The sequence below is a fragment of the Oryzias latipes genome, chromosome 6 (genome assembly GCF_053564925.1).
Source record: "Oryzias latipes strain Hd-rR chromosome 6, Olatipes_Hd-rR_3.1".
Lineage (NCBI taxonomy): Eukaryota > Metazoa > Chordata > Actinopteri > Beloniformes > Adrianichthyidae > Oryzias > Oryzias latipes.
In genome coordinates, this window is record NC_136242.1 from 15,432,579 (window position 1) to 15,448,828 (window position 16,250).

Below are 16,250 nucleotides of genomic sequence, written 5' to 3' on the forward strand. Positions count from 1 at the left end.
TTTGTCTCGTTTTTTTCTTTTGCCAGCTGTTTGTTTGTTTGGTGGAAGAGAATTAGTGGAGGGAGATCAGAGGGCAGTGCGTGATTCCTCTGGCAGATGCCTGCTGTTTGAATGCAGGGTAAGTAATGTCAACACAACAAATGCTCACTTAATCACATCTTATTTATAAAAGCTTTACCAAAGACCTGTGTAACCCAGGTCTTTGGATACCTTGGCACTCTTGATTTTCACTTATTTTTCTTTGAATTTGATAGAGATTGAAGGGCCTGTTAGCAATCAGCAAGTTTGGACACCTTAATTCAGTGTTTGGGTTTCTTTAATGACTTTTTATTACAGTGTTGTGTATGTTTCTTTTTGTGGACGAAAGATCCTAATAAAGGAATACTTTAAAAGAAACCCTCTTCCATATCTTAATTTTTAAAGCAAACCTCTCAAGTTATTAACAAAGCAAATTTCTTCTCAATCCTGTATTAAAAAGTCAAATTTTACTCCAAAAATTAGTCTTGCTGAGTTTCAACAATGATTTTGATGCTACAATATTTACTTACTTATTCATCCAAGGTTGTTTGATGTAATTTGAAATTAAATTAGAGTATACCTGGGCATTTGTTTTATTGAATGGCAGTAGGATGACCTTATTGGTTGTAAGGAGAATCAACCAGTAAAGGACACTGATTATAATTAAAAATATATTAAATGTCCTGAAAAATATCAGAAATCAGGTAAATCCAAACAGACATGTTTAAGACTGAGCCTTTAAAACAGGTCATCTTGATCTAACTTTACTCAGAGATTATCTGCAACCTAGCAACCCACTGAATCAAGTAACAAGAGCTAATCTCACCGGTGCATCTTTTGTATTTCATAGCGGGTCATCTGTCCCTTTAAGATACACAGGAGGAGAATGGGGGTAAAAACACATAATGGACTGTGTGACGAAGTAGCGTCACAGGTTGCAGGACAGCGCCTGAACACCAGCCTCAATGATTTGTTTTGTCTCTTTTCTCCCAGTCCAGTAGCAGTTCATAGTTTTCATCAGACACGTGCACACACCCAGGCAAACAAATCACTCACATTTTACCACAACCTAATAGCCCAATTTTGAGGGTGCACACTTGGTTTTAAATAGAATCTTACTCGCCATCTGGGTTTCTCTTCACAAACAGCCAAACCAGAGATTTGTACTCATCAGCATACGTATCTATAGGAAACAGGAAGTGACATCATATGTCAGAATTGTTTGGGGTTTTTTTGTGCTTTTTTGTTGCTGTTGCTTTTTTTCCCTTTCTGTCTAGTTGGTTTTGTTTTGAACTTTTTTCTGTTTTTCATTTGTTACAATCTTTGGGGGAAAAAAGGGGGAAAAAATCTGTCATTTTGGGGTTATTTTAATGTATCCTCCAGGTTGCAAGACGGAAATTTCCTTTAAAGAAGTGTGTGGTTAATTGGCTTGTGGGAGTGGGTAAGCTATCATAGGGGGTGAACTTTTCCCAGTTGAGGGAGAGCAATCTTGGCAAATGATTCTGGGAGAATCATTTGCATTCTTTCTTTGATTTCTTTTTGGGAACAATAAAGTCCCATTGTTTGATCTTTGGAGTCTGCTGGCTTGGTTATCTTATTTTCAAGTGATTTATCTCTTCACTGATGAGAAGAACCTTGTCACGGACTGTATATGAGAACTGGACCCTGTGAGTATGATGATTACTTCCAGCTCCAACCAAATAAGTCAGTTCAGTTGCCTTTTAATTTAATTTTATTTTTTTGCAATACGGTAGAGGTAAGATCGGGCCTAAAAAATCCAGCCCGACCCGACACAGGCCTGCGGGCATTAAAGCCGAACTTGGCCCGAACCCGACCAATTAACTTAATTTGCAGGCCCGGGCCCGAAGCAAACCCGAAATTTCAATTTATTCCATAGTATTTTTATCAGAAAAAAAAAATGGCAGATTTCTCAAGGTTAAAATATCTGCATATTTTTATGATCATGATAAATGCATTTGCACAACGAAATAACTCTGGAACACAGAATAAGAGGCCAGACAAAGAGAGTGAAAAAGAGATCTTGGTGCACACTCGCTTAATTACGCGGAGAAATACTGCAGCCGCGGCGGTGCATGTTTGCCTTTTCAGTTCCCCTGTCTTAAGTTTATCCTTGACTTCTTGCTGCTCCATATCGGGGATACCTAAACAAAATAGATGCAGACTTGCGGAGGGAAGATTACATTCACGACACGTGGGCAGAGCTGTAGGTGGCCGGCGCCCCCCTCTATCTGCCAGTTGCTGGACCACAGTGTATGTCAATCAAGGGCGGGCTGTTGACTGGTGGGAAAGAGGGGGCGGGGTCTACCTGTGTGTGTGCGTTCGGTGAACGTTCTCCCTCTGAGTAAGAAGTAACTCGAATAAATTGCACTACAGAAAAAATGTAGATCATCAGGCACATGTTAAAAAAAGTATTTGGACAAGAATGGTTATACTGAAAAAAGAAATTGACTGAGTAATACCTGTTTATTTTATAGAAGTCTATGCGATTTTGGCTTTTAGGGACCAGCAGGTACTTCCTGTTTGGAGTCACTCAGTCCAGTTCTCATATACAGTCAATGAGAGATGTACACTAGGCAATTTTAACACAAAGAACAAAAATCCCATTCTTTCCTTTATGTCACAGCCCATAGTGTAGTCTCCACCTTCTGCCATGTATTTTGGCCTGATTAGTCCAGCTTCAGCATGTAGCCAAAAAGAAAGCAAATAAGTGCAAAATTTGAAAACTTCCTCCTGTTGTAGTTAAACATGAATGCAATGGCTTCAAATAAAACAACCTTGCTTTTAATGTAAAGAAATACTAATGTAAACCTCAGTTAATGAATTGCCAAGTGGAACCATATGCTTCCCAACAATGGCTCCAGTGTCAATGTGGAGGCAACATTACAGGCAAACTCAACTAAGTCTTCCTTTATTTTGTATGCTTGTCAAGCAGTGTAAACTGCAAAATGCCTGTCCCTCTTATTTTTGCCATTTAGAATCCATCGGGAGTAATCAGATTATTAATCCGCTCCCTAAATGATGAAGAAAAACAAAAGGTGATTAAAAAAAAATAAACATTTGAAATTTTATTTAAAAGAGTCTAAAAAAATAGAGAAAGCAAAGCTGGCAAAGTTAGATCCAAGACAGCAGGAATGCAACAGCAGGAACAAAAGGGGTCATCAGGTCCCAGGATTTAGAACTGATCAATAAAAGGAGGTCAAACTTTACACTTGGTGCCATTGTGCCACTCACAGCCAAGGAGGACAGTAAATATGCCAGGAGATATCTGCAAAATAACATAACTTTGAGGCTAAGCTTTTTTCCCGAAGTGGTTTTTTTTTTTTAAAGAGGAGAACTTTTTGTTCCCAAAGTCTACAAAACTGTGTCGGTAATATTTGCAAATCTGTGCAACAGGTTTTTTTTATATTTGGAAGCAAAAGTGGCTCATCTGTCAGTCAGAGGATACTGCAGCAGTTTTTCATAAGTGGTTATTGGTTTAAAAGAGATGCCAAATTAGGTTTATTTCCTAATTATTCTGGGTATCTGCCTTTGTCTCCCCGATGCGACAGATGGATAGGTCGCCCACTTTTCGGAGTAATTCACTTGATGACACTACACCAGACGGCCTCAATCAATCACAGAAACTAGATGTGAAGTTTTTAATCGCACAAGTCTATCATAACAACTCACTCCTTCATGAAATCTGCAGAGCTCCATCAGAGTCGGTTGTCCCAGACAGCTGTCTGGCTCGCTTGCCCACACCTGGACCATCTGTGGACCCAGATAACCGACTGGTGTTCCCAGGCAGATCAAAGAAGTGGGGACGGGGAGTTCTGTCAGTCAGTCCGCTGCTGCAGACTCCTGCAGGCGCCCCCCGACAGCTGCTCGCCACACCTCTGATCTTCTCTGTGCCTTCTGGATACACGGGAGGGCTTAGATTTTGAGTGGGGGCTGGCAGGAAGTCGGAGATAATGCTTCTTTGTAAAGTTTGGTGACTTTTTGGGGAAGTTTGATGATTTGAAGCAAACAGCCTGTTTTTTTAGTTTTTTTTTTAGCAAGGCTACATTAGCATTTAATTTAATGCTTAGATGAGATCATTTGGAAGGTCTCACCAAACACATAATCCACTTTTAGTAGCCACTGATTAAAGATGTGGGGTGAATTGAAATGTGGATCACTGCAGATGGGTATTTTTTCCCCAGACCTGGTGTGGAAAAGATAAACCTGTTAGCGAATTAACCAGTTATTCATCAGTATGCAATAAAACCACAGGCGGAGGGAAATAATTGGTAAGATGTGGGAAAACACAATGCACTTTATGCTTGTTTACCTTTGTAGCTTTCTTAGTGCTTCAAGCAAAGGAACAGTGTTGACTTAAGTATTACCTAACAAGATGTCGTCTCTGACCCTCACAGGACAGGAGCATGCATCGAGTGGTCCCCTCAGAGCCGTGTCCTGAACTCAGCTGCCCAGAGTCAGAGCAGATTGCTTTGAGCAACAGATGCTGTAAAGTCTGCAGAGGTATTTAAGATGCATTATTTTCTACTTGCAAATAAAATGCTTAATTTTATATAGTTGGAGGTGATTATTCGAGAGTTCCAAGTTGCAGATTTTGCCTTTTTTTTACTGACAGATAAAAAACGAGTGTGGTGAGTGTTTGATCTAGCCATTCGTTTATTTCAAGATCGGCAGCCGTTTTGAAACCAGATTTTTTTGCCTGTTTAATGCTGTTTTAGATAAACTACACAAGCCTTTTGTCTGATTTATCTTTTTGACTTCACAATATCAAAGCGCTAATCAATCAAAGCAAAGGTCCAATGCTGTCCCTCTTATTTTTGCTCCACAAATAAACTCTAAAGCTATGTTCACACCGCCCTCTGCAATTGAAATATGGCAAGCGAACAATATCTGCTGGAGAAAAATACAACGTGCTCCTATCTCAACCCCTGACATGTTTGCTCGGCTGTCTTGGGACAACACAAAATGACGTAAACTATGTGCTACTTTTATGATGTGTGAAAAAACTGTATTTTTTATGGCCAAAACCATGTTCTTCATGCCATTTCGCTTGCTATACAAGTCTATCTACATTAGTAAACTTGCGTAAATCCACGTTTCAGGTTTTCAAAACTCTCATGTTCACGCGAAACTACGCAAATTTCTAAGACAGTTTTCGGGCTCTATGCGTTCAAAAATGTGCCGCCATTGAATATGCGTTGCAAGTTAAACCACTTTGACCTTTAACCAATCAGGTACTGGGATTTGGTCATGATGTATGAATGGCGTCCCTTTAATTCCCAAAGTGAGAACCGTGTTGAAACTGATCATGGAGGAGAAATTAATAATTGTGATTTGTGCCTGGATGAAATTCTATAACACCAAGTCTTTCTTATATCGGAATGGAGCAGTGAAGGAAAAGGAGCAAAATTCACGAGATTAGCTACTCTTTGACATTTCTCTCCAATTCTCCTCCAGTCGAAGGTACTTGCACTAGTATTAGGTAGCAACATGTAAACACCATACGCTAAACGTGCATTTAAGTGCCAGTGTCACATGCTACGGTGTGAACGTAGCTTCACCATTCTAAGATGAATGTTGTTGTGTAAAACAGGAAGTCATCTAAATTCTTGCAACCCACATCTCAATTGTACCTTTTTTTACAAAGGTTAATTGTTAGTGGACTGCAGTAGGAGGTGGGTCTGCCTGTGCAAGATCACAGCAAGAAAATGACAGAAAAGAGAAATGCGGTCCCTGAACCTTTTCTTCTCTGTTCCTCCTGCAGGTCATGACTTCTGCTCAGAAGGCCACGGCTGCCTGGAGCACTCTGACTGTGTGAACCTGGAGGCAGGCGACTGCTGTGTTTGTAAGGATGGTTTCCGCCCACTGCGAGACGATAATGCCTACTGTGACGGTATAGTGCTCCTTTAAATTACAAACCTGTGCTTTTATTTGAAGTTTACTTGTCCTCCAGGAGTGGCAATTTACCCCTCCTTTTATATATATTTTTTATTTTTCATGAATGTACTTAGACAAAGTCATTACAGAGGCTTTTACTGCAACTGATTCTGCACTTTGGCTGCTCGCTCTGAGGCTTGTTTTAACCCCCCTTCTGGACACAAAACCCATCAGAACACAGGGAAACTGAATAAATAGGGCCAAAATGAAGATGTTCTTAGTTTTGTTTTGCTTCACTGGAAGTGCTCTCACAATGGTCAACATGACTTCTGTTGTGTCTTCTGGGTCATTTCCCAGTTACCAGTTTAGACTGTTTGTTTTTATTCTTTCAGAGGAACCTGATGATTCTTTAGCCCTAAAACACTCTGAGAAAAACTTTTTCACATAATAGATTGAATCTAGTTATAACCTGAATTAAAACAGACCAAATTCATACACTAAAGTCCATCCCAAAACTTTTACATTGACTTTTATTGCTTTGTTTGTGCTTGTGTGATTGAGAGAAATAAAAGAAAAAGAATATTTTCACAGCCCTTTTTTTTCCCCATTTGAAAAATAATGCAACTGTTTTTCTAACACAAAGCAGTTTTTAATTCCTGCTTTATGGCATAATCCTTTTGCGACTGAAGGCTGTAATCCTCTCATTATTTGTAACTACAGCAGGGGCTAACAGCTTTTCAGAATGCCTTTTTGAGGAACTAATGTGTGTCTTCACAGTCAGCAGATTCATTTTGTGATACAAACATTACCGAGGGTCTCGCAACAATCCGGGGTCACCCTCCAGAGCATGCCGGCTATGATCGGCAGGGTCGTTCATTACGGCTGTCTCCGCCCATGCTGCACCCATAAGTCAAACGCCACGCAATTAATTATGCCAGCCCTGCTCTTTGATACAAATAGTATTTTCCTTGATTACCTTTTAAATGCCTCTCATGTGTCCATTACCCAACTGAAACCCATCCTCTGCACCTCATTGAGTAGGCCATTTGGGTTGATGTTGGGACAATGAAAAGGCTGCTAACACAGTTGAAATGCTCGCACATAAAATTATTAGCTGGGTTGCAGATTTATCATCTTTTTTGAAAAATATGACTCATATTTTTATGTTGTTCTGCTGTGTTTCTAGAATAAATAAGTAAATATTGAATTAAAAAATTAAAAATGTACCCACTCGGGTGATATCAACTTTCATGCTCCTCTCTGCTAGTTTTTGCTGTCGCACAATATCTGTTAGATTGTGTCTTTTTGAGTATCAACACACTTCATTAGAGGATTTCTTATGGTAGGGTTCATCAAGATGATCTTTTGGCATCCATCAAGCTGCAGCTTTGGGTTAGGAGTTTATGAATATGATTTTAAATTAATGAGTAATTATTTACAGCATCAACTAATCTCTGTTAATAAAAAAAAATCATTCTGCAGGTCGTGGGTTGATCCTATTTTAAATTAAAGGATCTTTTTTTCCTCATTAATGGGTTTCTGCAGTCAGCATTAACTTATGCACATTAATTCAGCACGATGATATTACTGCATGCTTAATTTAAAAAATTCCACTTTGTTTCTATTCTCACAATCATTCTTAACAGTTTTACAAGATATTTTTATGCAATTTTTAATTTATTCCTATGGTGAAAGAATACAATAAGGAGTAAAATTGGTAGATGGTAGCTAAGAAAGGAACATTGCAACACAAGGAAGGAGTGCGATTGAAATGTTGCAAAAATAAGTCAAGTCAAAACAACCCAAAAAGCGGCTTTTGATGCATTACTAAGGTAAAGTGCTGCATTAAGGCAACAATTTTCTCATCGACAGAATCAGCGGATTTCTGTTGATTGCATACATCACTACTGTAAAGTGTTGTAAGGCGGCTTCAGAATGCGCTGATACGTAAACGTAAAGAGTTGCGCTAGTCGAAAGAATGCCAACACTCGAGCTACAGCTGCACTGTTAAAGAGATAAACAAAGCTGATACCAACATGACCGAACATGGGAACTTTACCAACCTGGCCGTGTAATACAAAAACTCAAACATAAATATATGAACTCTACTCATAACTTTTTAATTCCATTTATTAATTTTTAAGGATTAAGTGTGAATTTCCATTGTAAAAAAACTATATTGTTTTGGGAGAACATGTCCAATTATCAGCATTAAAGTAAAATCCAAACGTACGGCATTGCAAAAAACTAAAATTTGCTCCTTGAAATCTTTTGTGTGTGTAAAACGTGAAAAAGTCAGCATTCTACCGAGTTTAGAGAAAATGCATTGGTTTCATTTCACACAACAAATGAGATGTAATATATAATTAAAAAATACTAGTAAATTAAAATATTTTGACTTTTTTTTGTTTTGAATGATTAATGTTAAAATGAATTATTACCAATAATTTCAATTCATTGGAGATTGGGTTTGAGGATTTCTTTGTTTTCTTGTCTTTTTTTTTTATCTGACAAGTCCAAACTGCAGAAGAAGTCTCGAAGAATGGAAAAAAAACACATAATTCCCCAAGGACAGGTGCATTCAGCTGTTGCTTTTGACAAATCAATGTTCTTTTGTGCCTCTGGTCTGGAAAGCAAGTTAAAAAAACTAACACAAGTGCAAACAACAATCCAAGAAAGTACTGAATCAAGGCTATTTAAGCAGCAATAAAACACCTTTTAGCATATTTACTAATCAATGCAGTTTAAGTTCTTAAAAACAGTTGAAAACAGTCAGTTTTTATTGCATAAAACTATGTTTTGTTTTGTTTTGTTTTGTTTTTTGGGCGATTTTAACACAAAACCAACAGAAAAGACCCAGAAAGTTAGACGGACATAAAAACACTGGAACGTGTTAAAACAAAAGACATGCAAGTTAAAGTCTGGAAATATGGCATAAACATTAAAGAGAAAACACACGGTATTCCCCAAAATCTATCCAAAAGTTGTTTTGTTTTGCTGTCATATCTGTTGGGATGAAAAAAGAAAAGAGCAGCCCGTCTCATTGGCTGAGGAAATGCAAGTATTGGCAGACTTACAGCTTCAACATCCACACTTCAGAACCAGACGATTCATCTCAAAAGCCGCCTGCCCTTCACTGTGAAATTGAATGGTGGTGTTTGAGGTGAGCGCTTGTATCAAAAGCTTTACAGAGACATCTCCAATGGACTCATTTTGCAGATTGAGTTTTTCTCCCCAAAAAGCAATGGATTTTTCTTTGTCCATCTTTGTAACCCCCACACTCTATGATTGTCTGTGTATCCTGTGATGAAAAAGAAAGTTGTGCCAAGGCATCAAACACTGTGGAGTTTAATGAGATAGTGGTTGTGTTTCACATAGGAAATACACTCATTTCTTTGTTTTGTTGTTGGCTGCAAGAGATGAAAAAAAAAAAATCAATGCTTACAATTGTAGAGGGGTTTCACTACCTTTTTGCCTACAAGATGAAATGCAGAAATCTAACTTTGAGGCAATTTTATCTGTTGAACAGAGCTGCGAGATTGTGCAACACAAAGACGCACACTTTCTATAATGCCTGTGGATCCTGTCAAATGAAAAGACAAACACTAAAAATAGCAGAGATAGAAACTGGCTCTTTAAATCATTCCTAGGTCAGAGATGGGCTCAAAATAGTCGATGAGATCACTTCTGTGTAAATTTTTCATAGACGCAGCAGTAGGAAAAACTCCGGGGGAAACTAGCCGAGGCTTTGTGTAGCCGTGTGTGTGGAGGTATGCGACTACACACTTGAAATCTGCGTTGGCGAACAGAGAAAAAGATCCCAGATTTCTGCCCATCCTGTTTTCACACCATAGTTGAAGGCCTATTTTGCAACACAGATGCATGCATGAAGGCCGGTGGGGGGTTAGACGAAGTGCCGGGCGTTGGAGAAGTGACAGACTGTATGATTGTCTCTAAATTGAACAATGAGTACAGTTCGGCGTGTTGATATAATACCGTTATTTATCTTGGCAATGTTCCAATCTGCAGCATGGGAGACATCTCCCATTGTTGTCTCCTATTTTAGAAGACCTACTTTAAAAAAAAAAAAATTCTCTGCCAGAACTGAAATGAGAGGCTGCTGCAGTATGTTTTGTTGCATTCACAAATGAAAAGTGTTTTACAAATGGATATTCATGAAAAAGAAAAAAATGAGTCAGTGTAGCATGTCTTTTAAATTTTACTAACTGCATATAAATTGTGCTATTTTTTTTTTTTTTGTTTTTTACTAAATGACCTAATTGCAAATAATATTTTTGACATAAGTCCCAATTAATCATATTTATTTTTATTGTTTTGACTTTAACTCATATAAAAAGTTTGAGTGCCTGTCATGGTTAAGGCTGCAAGTGCCACTGTATGGAAGTGTATCATGTTTGTGTGCTAGACAATCTGTTTGCCACTGTTTCTTTTTTTTTTTTTAAATGTCACAAGGTGGCAGCAGGCTAATTGGCACCTACTGAGGGGCGCGGCCCACTCGATACCTCAATCACTGCCAGGATGAGCCCTGGGCCTCTGAGCCCCCCCCCCTCCCACCAGCAGGGGCTTTGACCCCCATCCACTAAGATGAATCCCACAGACACACACAGGGAAACATTTACACATTCTGCCTGTGCGTGTGTGTGTAGCCCGACTGAAATGTCACCTAACACAAATAATCCAGTGTCAATAACAGTATCTAAGCACTGCTCAACCAGTATCAGTCTAAATACCACATAAGAGAACCTTTCTGTCTGCTCCTGCAGATATGCTTTTGAAATGAACTCACGCTTCATCCTTGGACAAAACTTTAAGCTACTTGGAAATAACTTTACCATTAAAGCTTAAGCAGTCTTTCAGATGATCTGCAAGATTGGGGGAATGTGCTAAGGAGCAGGATTATTGGCGTAACATTCAAAGTCCAAGTTTAACAAAAAATATACGTTTTTATCATGGCTGTCGACTCGACGTAACCCTTGTGCTATCCTAGGCACTTTAATATTGGGAGTTGGGTCATCTAGACCCACTAGACAGTGCGCTGAACCTTTTTTCTTCATTGATTTGTGATCTTCACTGGTGTCCATGGATTACATAAAATCTTTCCACCTTTGTCATGGTAGGGAGAACACGTCAATGTAAGGGTGGGGTCATCTAAGATAGCACAAGGATTAAACGTAACTTGAGAATTTTCCAAAATAAAAGACTCTTTTTTTTTTTTTTTTTTTTTTTCCTATACTGTGGAGCAAACCAATAAAGTGTTCCCTCGCCATATCGTGGCTCACCTTTCACGGTCTCGCTGTTTTGCAGATTTTTTTTAAGTAAAAAACATTTTTTGTTTGTTTTCTGTTTCCTGATTGGATTTTGACCTTATCAATCAATCAAATCTGTGCCATGTCTTTTGTACAGATTGCGTTCAGTTTCCCCCAAGTCTTTATTGCGATCAGATGTTGGCAAAAATGTTCTTCTGTCTGGAAAAAGTGGATGAAGTGTGTAGTAAGGGGTTTTAAAGCCTTAAAACATCTTTACCGACGTCATGGATTTTACCCATCGCAGGTACTTTATTGACGGTAACCCCCTCAATAAACCAGGGAACACTATAGATTGTATTATTCCAACTATACTATTCAACAGTTATGCAAAAAATTGTAGCAACATAATCAACTCATTCTTTCATGGACTAAAAAAAGCACTTTTTTTTGTAATCATCCCCATAAACTTCTACAATACAGAATAAAAGTAAAATACATTTTTTACAATATTTTTTTTCTTCCGGGAATTTTATCAGCAAAACTCTCATTGAGCATTATAACGTTATGTCGTCCTTGATCTACTTTTCCTCAGTGGTTGCTCCACTGGACTGGTATTCAGAAGGTTGCAGGTTCAAAACCAGTAATCATTGCAGTCCAGTTAAAGAGCCACTCTGATGAAAATCACGTTTTTAACATGTAATTGGGGCTGTTTTTTTCTGATAATGGAGGACATTTATGAAGAAAATTAATTTTAAATTGGCATTTCTGAGTACTTCTTCATTCAATTTGATGTTAATTAGGAACAGACAATCCCACCTACAACTTGGAGGTGCATTTCAATTGAACCCCTGCCATTCTGCAGAAACTGTCCTAGAAAAACAACACAGTTTTTTTTTTTGGCTAAAAACCTGATAAGGACATTTAAAAGATCACTAGGAATGCTTTTAAAAAGATGATTGGAGTGGGACTTTAAGTCAGAAGAAATTAGATGTCAAATGCAAATCAATGCAAAGCCAGAAAAAGGAAGAAGAAAAACAATCAGCAGTTAGTTCTTGTGAAAGAACTAACAAGTAGGGTGTAGGGACCTTGTAGAAGCACACACAGAGGACTGCAACTGAGTAACAAGAAATCGCAGCAATAAAAAAGGAGCTATTGTCACGGCAAGACAAAGATATCATTATAGGTGTTAGACTCTCATCAACCTTTCAAAGAGCTATAAATGTAATCTGTGCTTCCTCCCTCTGATTATTTAGACCTTCAGCTAGCAAGAGACAAATAGTCCAGCAATGACAGGTGATTGATGATGATGCTCCATCGATTGAAACATTTCCCATATTAACTAGATCTGTGATGGAAAGCAAAGCCCCATTTACGCCTGCTGCTTGTTAACAGCATTGCTTTGTCTGTTTTGAGATTCAATCTGCCAAACTTGAGTTCTGCAAACAGAACTGCTTTTAGAGCACGATTAATATGATATATGACCAGACCCCCACTCAGACTTGAAAGACTGCGAGATGCTTGCACAAAACATCCACAAGTGATGGCGAAGCATTGCATTTCTACATGGGAGTTGTTATGTTCTGCTAAATAGGTGGCATCGGGGGTGTTTTGCCACAAACTGAAGGAAAAAATAGCACACAAAAATGGAATGTGTGATTAAGTGTAAGTGTACCATGAAGTATTTTTAAGGATAATGTAAGTTACACACACAGGTGATGCTGTCATACTCATACAGCACTCTGTTGTTGGTACTGGCTCCTTACTGATCGCACGCAAAGGGTGTGCAGGTGATACATAAGTGTCTGTAGGATGATCGTAGGATGACCACACAAACTAAACTCTAATAACCTCATTTCTAACAGCCAGACTGTGCACAAAGTGCGTGCAATAATCACTTGAACAGCACCTGCACCTTGTGCAGTGCACAGGGTTGAAAAAATGTCTATGAAGTACCTACGTCTCACCTATTTTCCCAGTACTCACCCTTATCCTGTTCACTATGACCTTTCACCTAAAAGCATTTCTGTTGAAAAACATTAGGTTTATCTGTTTATCGCCCGCTGACAGCCTGTCTATCCACACAGGAGAGCAGTTGTAACTAAGGCATTACAGATGCTCTAGAATCAAAAATGTCGATTTGTGAATTTAATTTTTTTGATTTACGGTATTTTTGATAAATCTCTTTTAGCTCTCTTAAACAGGAACAAAAAACGTTTGTCAGCTATAGTTTTTAATAAAAACAATGGATTAATAAATGTTAACAACTCGTTGCTCAGATAAAGCTTGAGTTCTAATTGCGGTTTGCATACTAAACTTGTTTTGTTTATGTAAGCAAACTGCTTTTCAAAATAAAATCTCTCTGTCAAAAACGTATTATTAAATGTTGCAGTCAGCAATGCTATTAATTGCAATTAAACTTTTTTGAAATATATTTTTTAACATTGAGTTTTTTATAGGTTATGGCTGAAAAACAGCAAGACATCCTCTAACCACCTTCTGTTGGTTAAAAAGATGCTGCCACAATCAGTTTACGCAAAGACAGAGAAGAGAAATTATAGATAGCTAAGGTCGATAAAAAACTTCATCTACATAAGCTAAATGTCAGCTGTAACCCAATATTTATCCAATTATACTTTCCCTAAAGCAAAAATGAGCGGTCTGTACCATCATTCTGACACTTTCCTCCAGCCTTCAGGAAGGACCCACGGGAGATAATTTGCTGACTGGAACTCTGTGTGGTCAGTCAGGACAACATTCTCCTGCTTAAACACCTTTTTTAAATTTATCAATATATTAAGTCACGTTTTTTTGAAGATATTAGAATATAAAATTTTCTTATTTAAAAAAAATTCTCATTTTCTTAAGCAGGTGAGAATTGACAAAAAAAAAAACGAGAGATAAGAAGAAGTGACAGGCTGGTGGGGGTTTAAACGGCACAGATCGGGGCGTCTTTGTGGGACTTCCAAAGGCAGTGTTGGTGTTATCTTGCTTCTGCCAGACTTTGGTGTACTGCAGGCACGGATAGTGAGCACGGCCCCTACTAGAATGTACTCAGTTTGCATGCAGAGAGGGATAAGCTGCTGCTTCCTTTTTTACACAAGTTTAGAATGTCTTAAATGTTCATTGGTGGCAAAAGGAAGGTGTTAGCTCAACAGGACTTAGGATAAAGCAAAGGAAAATGCAGTTTTTGTCTGAATGCATGCTGGCATGACGTCATGCCAGTTTTGATTTACAGTAAAGTTTTTATTAGTGCTGTCATGCGATCAAGTTTTTTTCAGGATTAATCAATCATAACCTTTTATTAATCAATCTAATTAATTTATGTTTAATCTAACCTAATATTTGCTGTGAAAAGCCTCATTTTGAGGTACTTTTATTTAAATTTGTGACATATACACAGTAAAAAATCAAAAAACTAAAAAAGCTGCTGTATGAAGTTTTCTATTCTAATTGACTTTCAACCTTTATTTTTACACCATCAACAGGTATTTGTTTCAATCTTAACAGTAAAAAAAGACAATTAAACAAAACCAAAAAAGCTCTAATATAACACATCAAAAGACAGTATAACACTTTTCTAAGCAATCCAAAAATGTTGACCAGGAACTTCTTATCTATACCATAACACACATCTTGTCAAACGTTATTCCACAGATTATCACAACAGCAACAATGAAAGAGAATTTAATTGGCGTGTCACTCAGCCACTTCGTACATTTAGCGTTTTCCATACGTGAAATTTTGGTCTTATGCGATTCATGCGTGATATATTTAATTCACAAATGTTTTTTGAGTTTATCATTCACCGATGTGCATATAAACAGCGCAATAATCACGCTCGGTTCATGTTCTATGTTGATTTATGTGTCCTTTGTGTGGTTTATTCGTAGTTCTTTTGTGGTTTTAACATGGTACTTTTCTGAAACAAATTTCACCTAAAGACCACAACTTTTCTATTTTTTTTCGTATTTACATATAGAGAAAAAAAGAAATGAATGCAATAGTTTGACACTCCTAGTTATATCAGCATGTTTATTTTTTCTTCATCTTTTTGGGACATATATGAGGGAAAAAATCAGCTTCAATTCCTTTGAGACTTTTTTATTGGTGAAAATCATTTGATATCTGCTTAAAGATATCAACAATAGAGAAACTACATTTAAAATTTCTTTTGCATCTTTAAAAAAATGCACAAAATACAATTATTAATACGATAAAGTGCTTTTTGTTAAGCAGGTCCTAATTTGTTGTCACCGTGATTGATTCACTTGTTGTTTAGGAATACACTGAGGTTAAAAGATAATAACACGGCCATTTCTAAGTCACTCGTCATGAATGCAGCAACAGAATGACCCCGAGCGCTCTGTTAGCGATAAAAGCCCCCGCTGACTCCTTGCCAGCCGTCTTTGCCCGGCACATCACGTTTGTCCGTGTGACAGGCCAATCAAGAAAATGGAGTGCATTAATGGAGATGAAGATGGTTGCTCTCCGTCTCATGTTCGTGCGGCGCCCCTCATCATCTCACCTTCTAACATATTGTTTTAACAAACCTAAGTGCTGTCATCAGGGGCAGGATGGATAGCTTAGGCTTAATAGGCTCTAAATCAAAGTCATACTGCGCATGGCCAATCGGAGAGCAGGAAGGCAGTTACTTAAGATCCCTGCTCAAGGTTACTGCTCCAGATAGACAGCATTTGATGGGAATTTTCTGTTTCTTGCTCTCCTCTGCTTTTCTCCCATCTAAATCTCTCTGCTTTTTCAATTGTTCCCTCTCTTACACACACCTTTTCCTCCCACATTGACTCTTTCATTTTTTATCTCTCTATGGTTTGTTTGGCAGCCCTTTTCACAATCTCAGTCATTCCCCCCTCCTTCCATCTGTCACATTTCTTCTTCTTCTGTCTGTTGCCTGCTGTGATAAATCTTCTACTTACCTGCCCTGCTGTCTGGCCTTCACTCCACTTCCAGTTTTCTTCCTAATCCCTCCACATCTCTCTGTTTATTCCCTGTTTCAAAGGTAGCGAGCGTTTTAATTAGCCCTCATTCATTTAGTGAAGGACACATGTACTT

At 38.1% G+C, this 16,250-nt stretch overlaps 1 protein-coding gene across 1 annotated transcript in view; it reads left to right on the plus strand.

Moving 5' to 3' along the window:
• Positions 1 to 16,250, plus strand: part of nell2a (neural EGFL like 2a) — a 96,299-nt gene that overhangs the window by 31,407 nt on the left and 48,642 nt on the right. The window contains exons 10-12 of the mRNA XM_004069509.5: positions 27 to 118; positions 4,434 to 4,539; positions 5,801 to 5,929. Coding sequence (XP_004069557.1) covers positions 27 to 118; positions 4,434 to 4,539; positions 5,801 to 5,929 — 327 coding nt within the window. The remainder of the gene's footprint in view (positions 1 to 26; positions 119 to 4,433; positions 4,540 to 5,800; positions 5,930 to 16,250) is intronic.